Raw genomic sequence first — 20,668 nt, 5'->3', positions numbered from 1 at the left:
CCAGGATTCGTATACTGATCGATCTGAACCCAGAACCTATGTCCATAACCAATAATATATGACTGTTGGATTTGAAATGAGCATTGGACAGGACTCATTCAAAGTCCTGAGAGCAGTGGTGAGTTGGTGACTGGAACCAACTGCTGAGACCCCCAGCTTTCTGACCACAAGACCCATCAGTAAACATTGTTTCTCAGGGGTTCAACTTGAAATAACAGGGACAGACAATATATGTGTGGAAAGGAAGTTTTTCAGAGGAGGGCATATCTCCGGAATGAATTCACTTCCTCTGAGATTTTCTCAGTGTTTCTTGGTCTTTTCAACAATAATCCTTGTCTTTGTGACCTGTATGTCCATCTCTTGGCCTTTTCATTCTCTTTGTCAGGTACTCATATCCCTTCTTTCTCATCTATACTTCATTCCAAGGACAATCATTTCTACTCCTCTCTTGACAATATCAGTCAATCTCTGACATCATCATCCTTCTTTTTCAAAGAACCTGAAAAGCACAGCAATATAATCATGTGGATTTATTTAGGCAGATAATATTTTGCATCATAAATTAAAAAACTGAAATGTCTTTGTCAAAGTATAAGAATGACTTCTGTATTGTTAAATATTTTAGGAAATTAGTCACACATGATTAGTGCAAATGTGTATAGGTGTAAATATTTATTATCCTTGAGAAAATATCCCTTACATTTAAAAATGTGCATGTGCATTTCCTGGGAAACTGTAGAGCAGTGACTCAAACTCCTGAGCCTACTCTGAAGCCCAAGCTGTGCTCCACTATGTCTTTTAGTCTTCTCCAATAGGGATGTTCTCTAACCCAGGCTAAACTATGGGCTTTTGCTCTACTATGTTTTGGTACAGAAAACTCTATTACTTTCTTAGTTAGAAACAATCTGAATATTAAAACACCAATATTTTTTTAAAAATACCAAGATTAACGAAAATAGCACTAAAAAGCACATTCAAAACAAGGATCATGCCAGGCACGGTGGCACATTCCTGTAATCCCAGCAACTTGGAAGGCTAAGGCAGGAGGATCACGAGATCAAAGTCAGCCTCAGCAGATTAGTAAGGCACTTAGCAACTTAGCAAAACTCTGCTCTAAATAAACTATAAAAAAGGGCTGGGTATGTGGCTCAGTGGTTAAGCACCCCTGTATTCAATCAATCCCCAGTACCAAAAAACAAGGAACACAATTTGGCCATATGTAATATATAACACATAAAAATAAATTACTCAATAAGATCCAGTTCTGTGTGGCAATGCAGTTACCAACATGATTTGAAATGTACATATCTGTAACCTACATATAGAAGCACATTGTACAAAGCATTCATACGTGCCCGTGTGCCCACATGCACACACACTCACACTCACACACACACACACACACACACACGCATGCATTTTCCTTCCTCTGTGACAAGGACGGTCCTTCATGTCTGTCATGAAGCCAAGTGACCACAGACATGTCTGTGGGTCCAGAACATTCTTCCTACACACACCATGTGTCCAGAAAGGTATGTTTTCTGGATTCAGGAAGAGCCTCTCCTCATTTTGGTCAACACTGTTTGCAAATGTTTCCTTCTCTGATATCATCAAAGCTGCAGTTTTAGCATTAGTTTATAGGGAGTTACTTAGTTCTATTTTTGTGGGTACACTAACAAAAATGTTAATTTTACAAACTAAAACTTTCAGTGTGTGTTAGTTTCCAAACAGGTTACGAAACACTGCAGTCAAAATTTGGGGTAGACAAATAGATGTAGACATAAACAGGTGTAATGTATGTGGTCTTTTTAAAAATAATTTTAGTTGTAGATAGACACAAAATATTTATTTTTATGTGGTGCTGAGAATCAAACCCAGTGCCTCACATGTGCGAGGCAAGTGCTCTACCACTGAGCTGCAGCCCAGCCCCATGATGTATGCAATCTTCTCAAAAGTGCTTTTGTGGATCCCAAATTTACATAATATGCACTTATAAAATAAATATTAGTTAGGGTCCTACTGTATGCCAGACACTACCAGCCCAAAGTGACTCCTAATCTGCAAACCTATGTCCCAAACAGATTCCTCTCATCTGCTCCAAGACTGCTATCTCCACCTAACACAAAACATCTGGTTCCCACCCCAAGGAGTGACTAGCACAAAACCACACCTCTTACCTGCTCCTAGAAATCTTTCCTTGAGACCTGGAAGTTCACCATTAAGAATAATAGTGCAGTTGTAGGAGAAGCACCCAGGCTGTGGAGGCAGACCAGAAGGTCCTGAGGACATAATACTGGTTCTCCACTTGCTAGGCTAGAAATCCATGGAAATGTTCCTCATGTCTTTGAGCTTATTGTTCATGATCTGAAAAAGGACTGTGAATACAATTCTTGTGGGATTTCTGTGAGGAGGTCAAATCAAACCTAGAGTCTGTCCAACACTGTGCAAGTGTTGGTTGGCACCGGGCAAGTGCAAGTTTCCTTCTTACTCTGCTTTTGTATACCACAGCAGGATGAAGTTGCCATGTATTCCAAAATGACACAAGAAATAGCATAGGAATACACACCATGTTAGAAAGGATCTTCACTAGTGTTTCTGTGTGGGAGGCTCCACCTGAGGGGGATCCAGACAGACCCAGGCAGAGAGCCTCTATCTCCTTTCTCATACTCCTGTTAGCGCCTTTGGTTCTGGCAGCAGGGCTGTGAGCCAGGGACTGGTTTGGGATGGTGGAGTTCAATAAGTGGATGTGCACCTCCCTGTGCTTTGTCTTCAACATCTCTGTCAGACAGAGCCCCCAGTGGATTTTTATCACATGCTCACTGTCCCCTGTGGTTCCCAACACAGGACCTTGCCTGAGATTGTAGCTGTAGGCATTTTCTAGCTCACTTTTGCACTTTCCCCTCAGTGCTGTTATCTATGAAATAATGTTCTCTAAAACAACTCAGACTCTGCCTGGTCTCCATATCTGGACCAGGTGCCTTGTTAATCTCCAGTTTAATATCCACTGTTTTCCTTTTATTTACAAACTCTCATGGAAATGAGCTGATTTCCTGGCATTCTCCAAATGTCACCTTTAAGGTTCCCTTTTGTTGTCATTTCTGATTACCATTTTGGACTCACAACTTTTAAGTATACTAATGGTCTCCAAACCCCTGTTACAGGATTTGGAGCAGAGGAATGAAAATATTTGATTTGTACTCCTAAAAAAAAAAACCCGCTCTGGTGGCCAGGTGTGGTGGAGCATGCCTGTAATCCCAGTAGATCAAGAGCCTGAGGCAGGAGGATCGCAAGTTCAAAGTAAACCTCAGCAATTTGGCAAGGCCCTAAGCAACTTAGGGAAACCTTGTCTCAAAAACATATATAAACAAATAAAAAGGGCTGGAGATGTTTCTTGGTGGTTAAGTGTTCCTGTGTTCAATCCCCAGTACAAAAAGATAAAAGAAAAAGAAAAAGAAAAAGAAAGAATGAACAGAAAGATAACAGGAAAATCCCAAAACATTTGGGAATTGTGTTTGAAGCTTACTCATTCCAGTTTGTCTGTCGTTCAGACCCTTAATACAGAAGAGTCGAGTTTAGGAAGAGTCCTGTCCTGGGCTGAAAGCATTTCAGGTTGTGCAAAGGGAAGGCTTGCCCTGAATATTTCAAGCTGAGTATCGTCCAGGGCGAGGGTGGAAGTGGCAGGGACAGTGGAGTAGGCTCAGATTCCTCCCGACACTCATTAAAGCTTTTACTACACCAGCAAAGGAAGCTGGCTAGCGGATTGTTCACAGTCAGATGTGGTGGCAGATTGGATCCGGTGAGTGACAGAGGTTGCCTCCCAGCAAGTGGTGGTGGCTGGAGAAGCCTCAGAGAAGGCTAGCGTAGGGCAGCTGCCTGGTGTGCGGATGGTGTCTAGCCTAACCCAAGGGCAGACTCACCCCTGATCCTTATCAATCCTGCTCCACTTTTTAAAAGGTCCAACAGAGTTGCTTCCTCTTGCACAGTGTCTCCTCTGATTGTCTCACCTGTGAGATGAGGCTCTCATATCTGGCCAGACAGAGGAGTATGCTTTTGGCGGTGTGCAGATTGGTCCTTGGGGCAGGCTGACGCTTTGCTTGCCCTTCCTCCATGTTAGCCCATGATGTGGTAAGTGAATCATTTATGTAGCCCTAAATTTATATTTCTTATGTTTTATTAGTATATCATAATTATACATAGTGGTGGGGTTTATTGTGACATGGTCATATATGCACATAACATGATTTACTCCAATTTATCCCCTAGGACTTACCACTTCCCTTCCTCCTCCATCACCCTGTTCTCCTTCCTGCATTTTTTCTGACCTTCATGTTATTTATTTACATGTGTATATTTTTTATCAGTGCATTTTAATTATACATGAAACTGATTCATTGTGATATGCTCACACCTCCATATAGCATAATTTGGTTGATTTTATTCCCTAGTTCTTCCCCTTTCTCTCCCATTCTCCCTCCCTCTTGGCCCACTACCTCTTCTCTACTGATCTCCCTTCAAATTTGCTTAGATTCCCCACTTTTATATTCCTCTACTCTCTCTAGCTTCTACATATGAGGGAAAACATTTGACCCTTGACTTCTGAGTTAGTTTGACTTATTTCATTTAGCATGAAATTTCTTCTCATCCCAGTTAGAATGGCAATCATCAAGAAAATAAATGAAAATGCTGGAGAGGATATTGGGAGAAAGGAACATTCATACATTATTGGTGGAATTGAAAATTAGTACAAACACTGAGGAAATCAATATGGAGATTCCTGAAAACACTAGAAATGGAACCATCCTATGACCTAGCTATTCTACCCCTCAGTATTCATCCAAAAGAACTGAAATCAGTATACTATACAGATACAGGTATTCCAATGTTTATAGCAGCACAATTCACAATAGCCAAATTATGGAACCAGCCTGGGTTTCCATCAGTGGATGAATGAATAAAGAAAATACAGTATATATATATATATATATATATATATATATATATATATATATATACACACACACACACACACACACACACACACACACAATGAAATTCTACTCAGCAATAGAGAAAAATGAAACTATGTCATTTGCTGGTAAACAGATGAAACTGGAGAATATCAGGCTAAGTGAATACTTGTATTTTTATTCCCAGTTTCAGAAAACAATGATGACAGCAGTGCTGCTGGAGGAAAAAAGAAAGGTGGGAAATCTTCCCAGGGTAATCTTGGCAGGAAGAATCTTCATTATGTACATACTGGGTATGAACTGCTTCCTTCAAAACTCCAGGAGGGTGATCGAAATGTGACAATAAGGTATGTACACAAAACCCACAATAAGACAGTAAGTGATGAAGCGGCCTGCTTTGCAGGTAGCAGCCCCTGGGACAATGCCATTCTTTCATTCTCTGTGGACTTTTTTTTTCCTCCTCTCATGGAAAACCGAAGAACAGTGGAAGTGACATACTGGTGGAGCAGTCTTCTTTGTGACCCTGGTATCAGTGAGGGCAAGGGGTGTAGAACTTTCTTAAAATTGATGGACACCCTCCTTCTCTCCCTTTGTCAGCACTCAAGCCGCCCGCCGCAACAAGAAGAGAGGGAAATGGCGTAATGAAGAGCAAATCCATATTACTGTGTGGAAAGATACAAAACCTGAAGAAAGAGAAATGGGAGAAGACACACAAGGAGAAGCCATTGGGAACTGGTTCAAGGTCACAGTGAGTGTCTCAGAAAGGTCTGCATTAAGTAGGATATTCTGGAAACTAATAGAAGGAAGATGACATTAAACATCATACATTGGTTATTTGGCAAAGAGCTTCTGAGAAAGGAGGTTTCAGAAATCCATATTTGGCACAGAAACAAGGAATCATGTCAGTGGTCCCTTTAGAAGTACTTTAAAGGTAGGTAGAATGGCAGAAAGTAGCACTTGGCTGGGTCTGTTCTCTCAACTAATTCCATGTTGTCTCTCTTTCTCTCCTCTCCTGTTCCTTCTTTTTACCCTTAGATTCCATATGGGAGAAACTATGACAAGGCATGGCTAATGAATACAGTCCAGAGCCATTGCAGTGTCTCCTTCACCCCAGTTGATGTAAGAGAGGATGGGGAAGTCATCGGAGTGGCCCAGGGGAGGGGGAGGGGCCTGGCTCAGCAGGGGCCATTGCCATGTGACACATTGCTTCTGCCTTCGCTTCCTGTAGTTCCACTACATCAGAAATCAGGCCCGGTTCTTTGTCCAGGATGTTAAAACTGCTTCTGCATTGAAGGATATCAGCTACAAGATTTGTGATGAGGATAACCGAAAGGTGTGTGTTTGGGGTTTTCCCTCTATCATGTTGTCTTGGGGCGGGAGGATGGACTAGAGGCTGACTGTCATCTGTAGGATTAGAAGTTCTGGTGTTTACCACACTTCTCCTTCTTACAGATATCTCTCTTTGTCAATGCTTCTGCTGTACCCTACTCTATGCAGAATAAGTTCACACCAGATCAAATGGAGCAACTAAAGGTAGTGCAGACTCAAAGCATGTTATGTGCCCATTTCTCAGAAACTACCTGTTCTCCCTCCCCCTGATGTCTCTGTCACCACCATCCCCATAGACTAAGAGCTGCTGTCTCCATCTCTGTCTCTGCAGCTGACTATGAGCAAACGATATGATGTCTCCCAGCAAGTTCTCAACCTCCAGAAACTCCGTTTTGACTCAGGTATTGCTGACCACAGTAATCCTAGGGCAGGTGAGGGCTGAGGGATCTTCCTAGGAGAATACATAGGGATGACAACTTGGGGAAGGGTTTGTGCTGGCAGTGGTCCAGCTGGACCCCTCTTAGCCTTCTGATTCCCTTGTCTTGGCTTCTTGAAGACTTGGTGGGCCATGACATCGACATGATCCTGAATCGAAGAAACTGCATGTTTGCCACTCTGCAGATCATTGAAAGGGATTTCCCTGAGGTGAGACCTTAGGCCCAGGGCTGGTCTTTCAGCAGAGGGGTGGAGGGACGGCATTCAGGGCAGATGTGCCTCCCAGGCTCTAGGTAGTCCCCATCGCTCTAATGCTTCCTTCCCAAAAGCTGTTGTCCTTGAACTTACAAAACAACAAATTGTACCAGCTGGATGGCCTGTCTGACATCATAGAGAAGGCTCCCAAAGTCAAGATCCTGAACCTCTCCAACAATGAGGTGAGGGGCTGGGGATGTATTAGAGTTGGTAGAGTGCTTGCCTTGCATGCACAAGGCCCTGGGTTCAATCCCCAGAACCACACAAAAAAATGAGGTGAGAAGAGAGAGCCAGATGAAATGTGGGTTGAGGGCGGCTGGTAGCGCACAGCAGGGCGATGGCAAGAGGCAGACAAAGGCAGCTGTGGGTGTGGGTGAAGGTCCCAGGGGCTGGGGTGCAGGGTCCCAGGTGTCCCTCTCTCCCTGGGTCTCCTTACCTGGTTCCCTCCCCATCTTCTCAGCTGAGGACCTCCACGGAGTTGGACAAGCTGAAAGGGCTGAAGCTGGAAGAGCTGTGGCTAGAAGGGAACCCCTTGTGCAGTGCCTTCCCAGACCAGTCTGCCTATGTAAGGTAGATAATGCCTGGTGACGCCCGTCACCCTTCCAGGGTACCTGTTTCCCCCGGGGGCCTGAGCTGCCCCTGATGTCCCCGTCTGCAGGAGGATGCAGCCCCGGTCCTCTGGAAGGACCACAGGCCGCGCCCTCTCCTCTGTCTCTGTCCCTCAGCTTTGCCCACAGGTCTGCTTTCCTTCCTCCGATCTGCTCCCCGTTTTCTCCTGGACTGCGCTGTGTTTCCTGCCCCTCTGCACTGGCCTCCTTCAGCAAGCCCTCCCAAGATGGGGCTGGGCTTCCCTCCCCTCGCCTAGGAGTGGCCCTTCTGCCCTTGCACCAAGGAGTCCCCCCACCTGTCCCAGGCTGACGTGGAGATTTTCATGCCCCGTGCTGAGGACTGAGGCCCTGGGTGGCTACCATCCTGACATCTGATCCTCTAGGCCACTGGTGGGAACTGTCTTCTCCTTGGGGAGAAATGTGGGTCCCTGAGTCAAGGAGCCAGAAGTGGGCCACTGCCAGCGAGCAGAGGGCTTCCCAAGACAGGAGGGGAAGGCACAGGGCAGAAGAGGAGGAGGGGGAGGAGGAGGAGGAGGAGGAGGAGGAGGCGGCGGCGGCGGCAGGAGGGCAGGCCTCTCGGGGACACTGCGGCTCCCTCCCTCGCTCCACATCACACCTTCCTACCTGGGCCCTCAGAGGAACCTGGGTAGCCCAAGTCAAGATGGTTCCTCGGGCAAGGCACCGACTCAGACAGGCACAGGTGCACAGGGACCATCAGGAGGGAACCCGGTGACCATAAGAGGGGGCCACAGACCCTCCCTCCCTTGCTGAGCTGGGGCCTGACCCTTCACTCCTGGTTCTGAGAATGACTCTTGCCCCGGGGGCGGCTCCTATTCCCATATCTGGCCGGCTCTGGGCGTGTTCACACTGGAGGCAAAGGCTGGACCCGCATCCAGTGGGCCCCAGCCCAGCAGGTGCATGTTTTCATTCCTGCCTCGGGCCCCAGGGCCAGCCAGGGGCAGGTGAAGGAGTGGGCTGCGGTGGGGGAGCCGGTTTCTTCTCACTGCCGCCTTGACCTCCCGCACCAGGGTAGAGCATCTTCCCCTTCCCTCTGCTTTGATTCCTCTTTCCCCATCTCTCCCGCCCCTGCCCTGACTCCCTTTCAGTCGCCATACCCCTGCCTTCCCCTCCCTGCCTCACTCACCAAACCCCCACCCCGCCCCAGCATCCTATCCTGGGGGGCGGGGGATGACCTGGTCTTGGTCTGGCCAGGCCGTGCCCCTCAGAATGCTGGACACCCAGCATGGTAGCAGAGCCCGGGGCCCCCACCCCATCCCCTGCTCCCTGCAGAGCCTTCCGTGGGCCCTGGACAAGGGGGTCAGGCAGTGTAGGCAGGAGCTACCCAGGGGAAGGAGAGGGAGGAGAGCAACAGGGAGAGAGAGTCTGCACAACCAACCGTCGCATCACTTCATTAGATTTTTTGTTTGCACAGCGCCATCCAGGATTGTTTCCCCAAGTTGCTACGCCTGGTAAGTGCTTACCTCTGTTCTCGTCCCCTCTTCCTCACTTACGCGACCCCCCACTGCCCCCAAGCCTTGTGGGTCTCGCCTAGATTACGTGTGCACCACGTAATCCTCCATCGTAGAGGACATGGATTCTCCCTGGCATGGACATTTTCCCCGGGAAGAACACACGCGCATGCACACGCACACCCGCCCACGGGATGCATGTAATGGTCGAGTTTCCCAGGAGCTCATGATGCAGACACCCAGTGCAGTCACACCCGTGGAATTTCCAGGGCCATTGTATACCTGGCCTCTGGCCCTTGTTCCCCCTTGAGCCTATTCATCTCCTTGGCCATGCAGTGCCACCACCCTGAGCTGCACTGCTGACTTCCTCTTCCCTTCTCAAGGATGGCCAGGATTTACCCACTGCAACTGTCATTGACCCTGATGCCCCCAAGTTAATAAAACCCTGCAAGGTGAGGAAGAAGGATGAAGAGGAATGGGGGTGTTGTGAGGGAGGTTTTATCCACCACAGAGTCTAAAATGACCTTTTATTCCAGGAAAGCTATAAAGGATCTGAGATCTTAAAGAATCTAGTTCTGCAATTTCTGCAGGAGTAAGTTCTCTGGAGACCTTGATGAAGGGGAGGCCTGGGACAGGCTGGGCTACCTTAGCACAGTTCTGCTTATAGGAGTTTTATAGGAGTCTCATTTGGGGACTGGGCCATAGAGATAGCCTGTCCCCTTTGCTCCCCAATAGGTATTACTTGATCTATGATTATGGAGATCGACAGGGTCTACTTAGTGCTTATCATGATGAGGCCTGCTTCTCCCTGACCGTTCCCTTCAACCCCAAGGACCCAGCCCCGTGAGTATCATAGTTAAGGTTCTGGTCCCAGGCAGTGTGACCCCCTCACAGACACACATGAGTTTCTGGAAATACCCACACTGGCTGAACCACCCTCTTGTTCCTTTTTTTCTTGTAGAAATAGCTTGTGCAAGTACTTCAAGTATAGTAGGAATATGAAGAAGCTCAAGGATTCCAGTAAGTGTAAGAAGGGGAAGACTGGGCAGCATAAAGGGGTATTATAGGGGACAATTATAAGGACCAAGGGCCAGGATGTGGTGTTACCTGTAGCTTCATTTCTCTTTCTTCTACAGATATGCGGAGACAGCTGCTGAAACACACAAAACATGACATTGTGGACTACCTCAGTGTGTTGCCCAAAACTGAGCATGACTTCAGTTGCCTTATGGTGGACATGTGGTTCCAGACGGTGAGCACCTGCTTCCTCCCTGAGTCAGGAGCAGAAAAATGGAGGTGGGTAGAAGATTAAGCAGAATCCTGAGCTCCTGCATTTTCCCCTTTCAGGAAACAATGCTCTGCTTCTCTGTGAATGGGGTGTTCAAGGAAGGTGAGTGTCTACACAGCCCCCTCCTCAGATCCTCTATTGTTCCCTTCAGAGTGGTTGCCTTCTCAGAACTTCCCAAGTTTTCTTGATGCTGGGTCTTTCCTTCCTGTTCTTCCCTCTGTGTTCTCCTGCCCACATTCTCTCACAAACCCTCCTGGTCTGAACATCATCCATGACTGCCTCATAGCTCAGGTGTTAGCGACACCAGTGGCGGGGATTGATGGCTCTCCCACAAGGTCCTTACTTTATGGTCTTGGACTGGTTACTTGACCTCTTTGCTTCCCCATTTGCAAATTGGAGCTAATAGAACTGATCTCAGGTAGATGTGAGACAGGGATCAAGTGAACTTTTAAAGTCATTTTCACAGGGCCCGACATGTGATAGGACTTATCACTGGGAGTTCATTGTTCCAATTTTTGTCCTCCCCATTCCTTTCATGCCTCCCAACTCCAAGTAAATGATTTTCTGAGTCTGTTCCCTTTTAACATAAGACATTGATTGAAGAATGTTGTTTGAGTTTGTGCAAGTATGTGCAACTCTAAAGGGGTTTTGTTGTTCATTGTCCTTGAAGCAGAAGGAAAGTCTCAAGGATGTGTTCATGCCTTCACTCGGACCTTCATTGCTATCCCTACTAGCAATTCCAGGTAAGTGCTGAATTATTGGTGGGAAGAAACATGCCAACCTGTGGCCCACAATATAGTAATGTGATGGTGCAGTCCTCAGGTTATTCTTAATATTGGGGAAAGTAAGATTGATTCAAGGATAAGTCTAGCCTAGTGTTTAAGAGCATTGATTCTGGGGTCAGAATACCATGTCCTCTTTCTGACCTCAACACTTACTATCTAAATAACATTGGTCAAGACACATGACTTGTCTCTGACTCAGTGTCTTCCCCTGAAAATGGGGATTAGAGTGTTACGCAGAATAAATGCAGTGAGGTTAAGTCTAAAAATCTCATCAAACTGGTATATAGTCCCTCCAAAAGTGGGCTGTGTGGGAGGGATAGAAGCTACCAGACAAGGAAGCCAGGCATAGTAGGGATATGGGAAGAATCTGTTTAGTGAGTAGCCATGAGTATAGGATTATCTTTAGTAGTAGATTGTCCATCTCTTCTGTTGTCTGAGGGTCCATTTTTCCTCCAGTATATGCATCATGAATGATGAGCTGATTGTGAGGAATGCCAGCCCTGATGAGATCCAGAGCTCTTTCTCCATCCCAATGCCTGCACTGTGTTCCACCTCCATGCCTACCCTGTCCCAAGAGCAGCAGGAAATGGTGAAGGTTTTCTCTACACAGTCTGGGATGAAACTTGAATGGTCTCAGAAGTGAGTGGTGGGTGTGTACAGGAATGGGTTGAACTGGAGACTGGGTGAGTGAATAATGGAAACTAGCAGAAAATGAAGAAAAATAAGTATTGAGATATTTTACTTCCCCCAAAAAATGGGTTCCTAAAAATGTATCATAATTTTATTCTGATATTGTAAAGAAATTTTAAAACAGTTTAATGTTCAGCCAGTGTAATCTTGCATATGGAAAATCCTGAGGAATACCCTAAGAAACTATCAGCATTGATTTAAAAATTCCACAAGATTGCAGGATTGCATATCTACATACACATATCATTTGCATATCTATGCATTTACATTGAACAATCCCAAAATGAAATTAAGAAAGCAATTCCATTTATAATAGCACCAACAAGAATAAATATCAAAAGACAATGTGAGGTAGTGCAAGATTACAGCCTAGTAAGATCCTCCTGCAATCTCTCCACAAAGATACACCAAGTCAAATAGCTATTAATTCACCAACTACCAGGACAAAAACTAATGAAATCAGGTGAGAGGTCAGAGTGCCTTGTTTAAGTTTACAAAAAGATGCATTGAAGATGGCAGGAAGGAAGGAGGATTTAAAAATTCAGCAAGATTGCCAGATATTAGACAAAGGGGAATGAAGAGAAAGTGGGATATAGGAAAAGGAAAGACAGTGGAATGAATCCAAAATAACTTTCCTATATACTTATATGGATACATCATAGTGAATCCCATCATCATGCACATCCATAAGAATGAGGTCCTAACTAGAATAAAATATATTCCATGCTTGTATCAAAATGAATTGTACTGTAATGTATAATTAAAAAGAATCGATCTTTTAAAAAGTTTGCAGAATATAAAGTTTATCCTTACCTTCCTCCCCCAACTTCAAGCAGCTCAGAGCAGAGAGAAGCACCTCCCGCTTTAGGGAGGGAGAAAGAAGTCCAAGCCTTGGACTTGAAACCCAGTACCAGGACTGCCACAGTGAAACCCCATGCTACACAGAACTCCATGACCCCTTACCACCAGACCAGTACCTCTGAACTGAATCACTAAAACTACATTAGATAAAGAGATGGCCTCCAACACCTCTCCTCCATTCTTGGGCAGCAGAGCAGAGAGCAGGACTTCACCTGCTGGGGAGCAAGACAGGAAAGCTAGCACAGAGCTCTGTCCCAAGGCCCAGTGACAGGCCTGGCATAGTGAGACCAAGCACCCAATAGAAATTCAAGGTCCCATATGCAGGTCAGAGTCACAGACAGAGCCTCTAGACCAGTCTGGCATCAGGCAAAGGCTGCGTGTCTGCATGACAGACCTGAATTTTGGCCACATCAGTTCAGCCTTTGAGTAGACCTAGGGAACACCCATCCTTCTGCTGAGACTATGCAGGCCCCTGCAACTGTAAGACTCAGGTGGGACACAGCTCAGTACCAACTTTGGTGACCAAGTGACACTTTCCACCAACCATCCCAAATAGTGGGCAGCACAGCTATCACCAGGACAGTGCTCTAAAACCACCCTGATACCAGGTGGATCTGTGCCTCAGTGGGACAGCCTGCATTACCACATTAGCTGTGCCATTGGATTTGGTGTACCCCTGAGACTATGTGGGTTCCTGTGGCTGTGAGAATCTGCCACAACCCAGCTGAGAATCAACCCAGGTTGCCTAGTGCCTTGAACAACACTACCCCAACCTTGGGCATTGCAGTGGTGGAAGACCCCATTCACAGTGGGTAGGAAAAGGCAGAAAGCACAGGACATTATACTAGCTCTTAGTGCTGAACTGATGAAATGTAACACTGGGCAGATTCTAACAGCCCCCTCCTCAGACTTGCCTATGAACAGAAGCTCTGGAAAAGTCCCAGTACCAAGGAAAGATGCATGTCCCCACTCAATTGGACTTCTGTTTCAAGTAGCATTACCTATGGATGGTTCCAGCAGTCTTAAGCCATGAGTCCACCTCAGCAATAGCCCATAACATTGTGTGCCAGTATCATGATAGTCTTGGTGATGTGTGGGCTCAGGGTGTGACAGAACTTGGTGGCTTTGATGATCACAAGTGTGACATAGGAGCCTGGGGCTCATTCATCCATGGTGACTGCCTACTGCTGAGAAGAATCTTGCAGTGTCCAACTACAGGCCAGTAACTATGAATGTGGGCCTACATACACTCATGCACATACACATACACACACAATGGCATTTTATACATCCATAAAAAATAATGAAATTTTGTCATTTGCCTGTAAATGGATGAGATGGGGCAACATATTAAATGAAATATGCAAGCTTCAGAAAATCAGGGTCATATTTTTCTCTCATATGTGGAACATAGGAAAAAAGAGGGGGAAAGGAAATTTTCATGAAAATAGAAGGGAGACCAGTAGAATAGAGAATGGAGATTTGGGTGAGGGAGAACATGAGAGAAAAGGGCAATACCAGGCAATGAAATTGAACAAATTAGGTTATGTTCATGTACAAATATATCACAATGAATCCCACTATTTTGTATAATTATAATGCACCAATTCTAATATTATGTATTGCACAAATAATGTATGTCTTTAACATAAATACTAAAAACAAAATATTGAAAAATAATATTATATTAATGTGTTAAGTGATAGATAATATTGAAAGATGTAAAAATGGAGTATAAAAATTTAAAATATGGGGAGGAATGGAATGCAACAGGAGAGTTTTCTTGTGAGTGTATTTTCTCCTGTTCTTTTTCCATTTTTTTTTTCTTTTCTTATGCTCATGTTAAATTGCTGTCATTCAAGCTAGCTTGATATGATCAGAAGATTTTTTTGGTGAGCCTTATGGTAATCACAAAACAAAAATCTAAACACACAAACCAAAAATAAGCAAGGAATCAAAATACACCAGTAAATTCACTTTACCACCAAAGAAAACGACAATAGAGGGAGAAAGAAAGAAAGAAAACCTACAACAAAACTTGAAAACAAGGAAGAACTTAAGTATCCATAATTACATTGAATAGTAATGGGTTAAGTTCTCCAATTAAAAGACATAAAGTGGCAGAACAGATTAAAAACAATGACAACATGTTACTTAAAAGAAACTCATTTCACCTATAAGGATACATATAGACTGAAAGTGAATGGAATAAGATATTCTATGCAAATAGAAGCGAAAATAAAGGAGAAATATACATGTTTACATTGGGAAAACAAAGTTTATGTCAAAAGCATTAAAATGAGACAAGGAAGGTTATTATATAATGATAAAGCAGTCAATTCATCAAGATGAATGAGCAATTCTAGACCACAAATAATCAGGGGTCATTTCCTCTAACCCTTCGAAGAGCTATTAGATGCCCAGACATGCCAAGGAACTGTGGGACCCACCTCTGCCTTGGATCTGAGATATACCCCCAGTAAGAGATCACTCCATGTTAAATAACTCAGCAAGGAGCATTTTTAGAATCTTTAGTGCAAGTTTTTAGTGCAAGATATTTTCTTCTGTGTTGATTTCACAGTTTTTCCCACATTATTTGATATTGCATACTTTAATCCAATTTTATGTATTTTTAATGTTTCAGTTTTTTAATTGAACTTTTACTCTTCTGCATTCTTTCTCATTGTTATACTCTCTCCTCTTTTTTTTTTGTCTCTGCTCACATTATGTTTCAGTCTCTCTTCTGCCTTTTCCTCTGCCTTTTTTGTTAACTTCCTTTATATTTTTGCTTTTCATGCCCTATATCATTTAATGGAAATTTTTCTTTCTCTAATACTTAATTGTCAGTTTATTCAAGTCAAAGAAGAAATTTAAAAACCTTCCAAGGTAAGGCATAAACCAAAGGAGTTCATAACCATTAATCCAGCATTGTAGAACATACTCAAAGAATCCTAAACACCGAAGAGCAAGATAAAAATAACAAAGAATGGAGGAGAAAGAATAAATCACATTAGAAAAATAATAATCAGATGAGAATTAGGAATGATTCAAACCTTAGAAATAAAATAAAATTACAGGAAGTAACATATATCTGTATATAATAACATTGAATGTAAATAGTCTTAATTCTCTAAGTATATGACCAGAAATTTCAAAACTGTTAAAAGAAAAAAAAACTGTAGAAACACTTCAACATAGGTGAAGGCAAAGACTTCATGAATAGGATCCCTATAGCTCAAGAAATAAGAGAAAGATCACAAGCCCAAGTCCCTGGGTTCAAATCCCCAGCACCGCAAAAAAAAAAAAAAGAAAGAAAGAAAGAAATAAGAGAAAGAATCAATAAATGGGATGGCATCAAATTGAAATTTTCCACATAGCAAAGAAAACAAAGAGAACCCACTGAATGGGAGAAACTCTTTGCCAGCTACTCCTCCAACAGAGGACTAATATACAGAACATACAAAGAACTCAAAAATCTCAACATTAAAAAAAACAATAAATTCAAGAAATTAACTAAACAGATATGTCTCAAAAAGATAGTACAAAGGCCGACAATTACATGAAAAATGTTCAACAGTTTTGGCAATAGAGGAAATGCAAATCAAATCCATTTCACTCCAGTTAGAATGGCAACCGTTAAGAATGCAAATTACTGTAAATGCTGGTGAGGATATAGTTAAAATAGAATCTTATACACTGATGATGGGAATGTAAATTAGTGCAGCCACTATGGAAATGGGTATGGAAGTTCCTTAATAAATCAAAAATAGAACTACCATATTATCCATCCTTACCACTCCTTGGTATTTATTCAAAAGAATTGGAAGTCAGCATATTCTAGAAATGTATATGTACCCAGGTTTATAGTAGTGTGATTCACAATAACCAAGTTAGGGAACCAAGCTAGGTATCTGTCAACAGATGAATGGGTAAAGAAAATGTGGTGTATACACAATGGAGTTTTATTCAACCATAAAGAAGAACAAAATTATGTAATTTGCAGAAACAAGGATGGAACTGAGATCATAATTCAGAATGAAATAAGTCAGACTCAGAAAGAAAGCTATCATGTTTTCTCTCCTAGGTGGAAACTAGAGGGTTTCCACCTCTAGTTTCATGGCACTAGGGATGCCATGAAAGTAGAAGAGAGACCAGTAGGGTAGAGGAAGGGGATTGAGGAAGGTAAGATGGAATGTTGGGAAGTTATTAGGGAGTGTAATTGATCATGTTATGTAGATGTCCACCAATATGCCACAATGAAATCCACCACTTTGTAAAATTAATATGTACCAATACAAATAAATAAATTAGCTTTGAAACATAAAATATGTATGTGTTCAGTATTACATTGAACTCTACTAATAGGTACAATTAATATATGTTAATAAAAATAAAATGAAATAATTAAAAATGAGATAAAATTGGAATAAAATGAAATAAAAATGTCACAGTTACAGATGACATGTCCTTATATGTAGCAAACCCCAAAAACTCAACAAAAAAGTAGAACTAATAAATGAATTCAGCAAAGTTACAGGATATAAAATCAACATAAAAATCAATAGCATTACTATTCACTGATAGTGAATTATACAGAATAGAAATCAAGAAAGTAATCCCTTTTACAATAGCTACAAAAATTAAAATATCTAGAAATAAAATTAACCAAAGAGACGAATGATCTCTACAGTGAAAATTATAAAGCACTGATGAAAGGAATTGGAGAGAACAAAGTAAATGGAAGCACATACAATGTCATGAATTGGAAGAATCAAAATTGTTAAAATGTCCGTGCTACCCTAAGCAATTTACGAATTCAGTGTGACTCCTATTGTGTGACTCCTATTGAAATGCCAGTGGAATTCTTTGCAGAACTAGAAAAAACAATTACAATATTTATATGAAACCACACACACACACACACACACACACACACACACACACATACACACACACACAAATAGCCAAAGCCATTTTGAGCAAAAAGAAAAAGCAAGAGGCATTATGCTGCCTGACTTCAAGACATGGTCTCAGAATAGCCAAAATAGTCTTGACAGAGAAGAGAAAACTGGTAATCTTACACTTCCCTGTTTCAACACTTAGTACAAAATTACTGTGATCAAAACTGCATGGTGAACTGGGGGTGCAGTTCACTGAGAGTGTTTGTGTAGCATAAAAGAGGCCCTGGGTCCAATACCCAGCACTGCAAAACATAAAATAAAAATAAAAATGACTGCATGATACTGGCATTTGAATAGACATGTAGATCAAGGCAACAAAATTGAGAATTTAAAAATAAACCCTGACATTTATGGTGAATTGATTTTTTAAGAAGTATGAAAAAATGAAGAATCCTCCTTTCAACAAATTATGCATCTATTTGGTGGAGAAATAGATATTTATATGTATATCAATTTGTAAGATAAATTTTGAACACTACCACATACCATATACAAAAATTGACTCAGAGGATCAAATATAAAGATCTAAAAGTAACACTAAAACTAAAAAGCTCTGAGAAGGAAATATAACTTTATATCTTGTTGACCTTGGATTAGACAACAGTTTCTTACATATGATATCAAAAGCACAAGCAACCAAAGAAAAATAGTTATCTTCATGAAAATTAAAAAGTTGTTTGCACTAAAGGACAATATCCAGAAAGTAAAATACAACCCAGTGAAAGGGAGAAAATATTTGGAAGTAGCTTATCTGATAAATACTACTATCTAGAATATATGGAGGGCACTTACAACTCAAAAAAAAAAAATAACAAGACAAATACCTAATTTGAAAGTGGGGAAATCATTTGAATAGCTGTTTCTCCAAAGAAGATATACAAATGACCAAGAGAAGCACATAAAAACATACTCAGCATCATTGGTCATTAGAGAAATACACATCAAAGCTATAATAAGATACTGCTTCACACAAAGATGACTTTAATTGCTGAAAAAGAAGATAAATGCTAGCGAAATTGCAGGAATACTGAAATCTCATAAAAGTGAATCTGTTGTCATTAAAACATTTTGGTGGTTCCTCAAAATGTTAAACATGGAGTGCCCAGTAATCCCACTCCTAAGCATATACTACGAGCAATGATAACGTACATTTTCTCAAAAACTTGTATGCAAATGTTCCTAGCAGTTATTTCTAATAGATGAAAAGTGGAATGAACCCAAAGGTCTTTTAGCTAATGAGCAGATAAATAAATGTGGTACATACATGCAGTGGAGTTTTATTCAATCGTTAAAATAATATAGTCCTGATACATGCTATGACATGGGTGAAACTCGAAAACATAATACGTGAAAGAAACCAGTCACAAAAGGACACATATTGTACGATTCCACTTATTTGAATGTCCAGAATAGAAAGCAGAGGGAGTTGCTGCCAGGTTCTGGGAGAAGAGGGAGAATAGTTATCTCTAACAGTTAAGAGTTTCTTTTTGAAAGATTTTTTTTAAAAGTGCGTCTTTTTGAGGAATTAGGTGAAAAAAATCACACAGTCTTGTGAATATGCTATAAACCATTGAATTATACACCTGAAAACAGTAAATATGTCTTATCTACAATTGTAAAGTGATTGTAATTTTTTTTGAAGTTCAATTTGTTATTTTCTTGAGCATCTTTTCTTTATCAGTATGATTGAGGTCCTTTATTATTATGAACACCACTATTTTTCTGCTTTGAATTCTGGTGAGCCTGAATATTAGTGACAGACATTTTGTTTTTCACAAGATCTTTCTTCATCATTACAGTGGTTCTTGTTCTGGCACAGGTGCAGCATAGGTTAAGAGGTGGCATTTTGTGGTCACCATGTCTGTCCTGTGGTAGTAATGGAGATCACCTGTTCTTCTCCCACCCCAGGTGCCTTGAGGACAATGAGTGGAACTATACCAGAGCTGGTCAGGTCTTCATTATGCTCCAGGTGAGGCCTGGGAATCAAGTGGGTAAAAGATGGATATCTGTGGGCCTTCAGGAAAGTAGGGATTAGGTGGCTTGGGGGTGGAACTAAGGGCATCTAGCTCTTCTGATGTTCCAACTCCTTTCCTCCAGACTGAGGGCAAGATCCCAGAAGAGGCCTTCAAACAGTTACCCTGAAAAGACCCCTCGAATGCTGTCCTCCTCTTCATCCACATCATTGTTTTTCTGTCACCAACTTATGGCCATACTCATGATGCATTGGAGATCTGGCTGACCAAGAAGCCAAAGTTAACTCATAAGCTACCTGACATATTCTTCCAAAGGTCGAGTTGTCCTGTTATCCCCATTGAAGATGACTATTTACTTTCATAATAAAGATTGATATTGCACTTTACATGTTGTGCCCTGGATTGCTCTTCTCTGCCCTAGACATGAGCCAGTGGTGTCAGGACTGAAAGGCCTTGTGTACCCCTGCTCCCACCGGAAGTGTAGAGAATAAATTCGGTTCAACACGTGCCTGAAATTTGAAACTGTTCACTCCCAGTCATGGGGAAAGGTCCCACAGAACTGACCACAATGTGAGATTCTGTGCTATTGTTGTTGTTATTTGGATGTGAAAATAAGTGACTGAAACCCTTCAAGAACATGAACACAGAACACCAATATCAGGTCTGTGAGGAATGCTATTCTGGCTGTCCAGGATAGGTAAGTGAAGGTTCACATATTTTACTTCTCATTCCTAATAATATGAGCATTCCATAGACCATACCATGTTCACCTTTGTGAAGTGCACATAGTTAAATGGAAAATGGGCTTTTCCACGGCTTTCCCCACACTTCCATCTGTCTCCCTACCCAACTTTCCACCCTCTTCCCTTCCTGAAGGTGCTCTGGGAAGAGTCTCAAGTCAGCACCTGCAGGGGAAGAGTCAGCATGTCTACCCAATGCATGCCTCACAGAGCTGACAGCAGGTGCTTAGGTCCATGATCTTGAGTGACTTTAGCCACCTGTGTTCACTTCTAAATAACAGCAGCAACACTGTGGTCCTGTGAGACT

General features: G+C 42.4%; 1 protein-coding gene across 1 annotated transcript; it reads left to right on the top strand.

Annotated features, from left to right (window-relative positions):
- The first annotated feature begins 4,789 nt into the window (after positions 1–4,789).
- On the top strand, positions 4,790–19,790 carry LOC124971571 (nuclear RNA export factor 2-like). Its single transcript, XM_047535275.1, has 21 exons — positions 4,790–4,871; positions 5,155–5,314; positions 5,565–5,715; positions 6,003–6,086; positions 6,196–6,300; positions 6,420–6,500; positions 6,628–6,697; positions 6,853–6,941; positions 7,061–7,168; positions 7,447–7,556; positions 9,027–9,063; positions 9,447–9,515; positions 9,600–9,655; positions 9,799–9,906; positions 10,025–10,083; positions 10,200–10,315; positions 10,411–10,453; positions 11,022–11,094; positions 11,593–11,775; positions 19,557–19,617; positions 19,746–19,790. Exons 1-21 carry the CDS (start codon positions 4,790–4,792, stop codon positions 19,788–19,790), a joined length of 1,890 nt encoding a protein of 629 aa, XP_047391231.1.
- The last annotated feature ends 878 nt before the right edge of the window (positions 19,791–20,668 follow it).

Source organism: Sciurus carolinensis, chromosome X (assembly GCF_902686445.1).
Source record: "Sciurus carolinensis chromosome X, mSciCar1.2, whole genome shotgun sequence".
Classification (NCBI taxonomy): Eukaryota; Metazoa; Chordata; class Mammalia; order Rodentia; family Sciuridae; genus Sciurus; species Sciurus carolinensis.
Note: the sequence above shows the minus strand (reverse complement) of the source record. Positions and strands in the feature narration are given on the sequence as shown.

Coding starts and splice junctions, on each gene's coding strand:
- LOC124971571 (XM_047535275.1), top strand. CDS start 4,790: ATGGAACCATCCTATGACCTAGCTATTCTACCCCTCAGTATTCATCCA. Junction 5,716..6,002: donor GGAACTGGTTCAAGGTCACA/GTGAGTGTCTCA, acceptor TTTTACCCTTAG/ATTCCATATGGGAGAAACTA. Junction 9,064..9,446: donor TCCCCAAGTTGCTACGCCTG/GTAAGTGCTTAC, acceptor TCCCTTCTCAAG/GATGGCCAGGATTTACCCAC.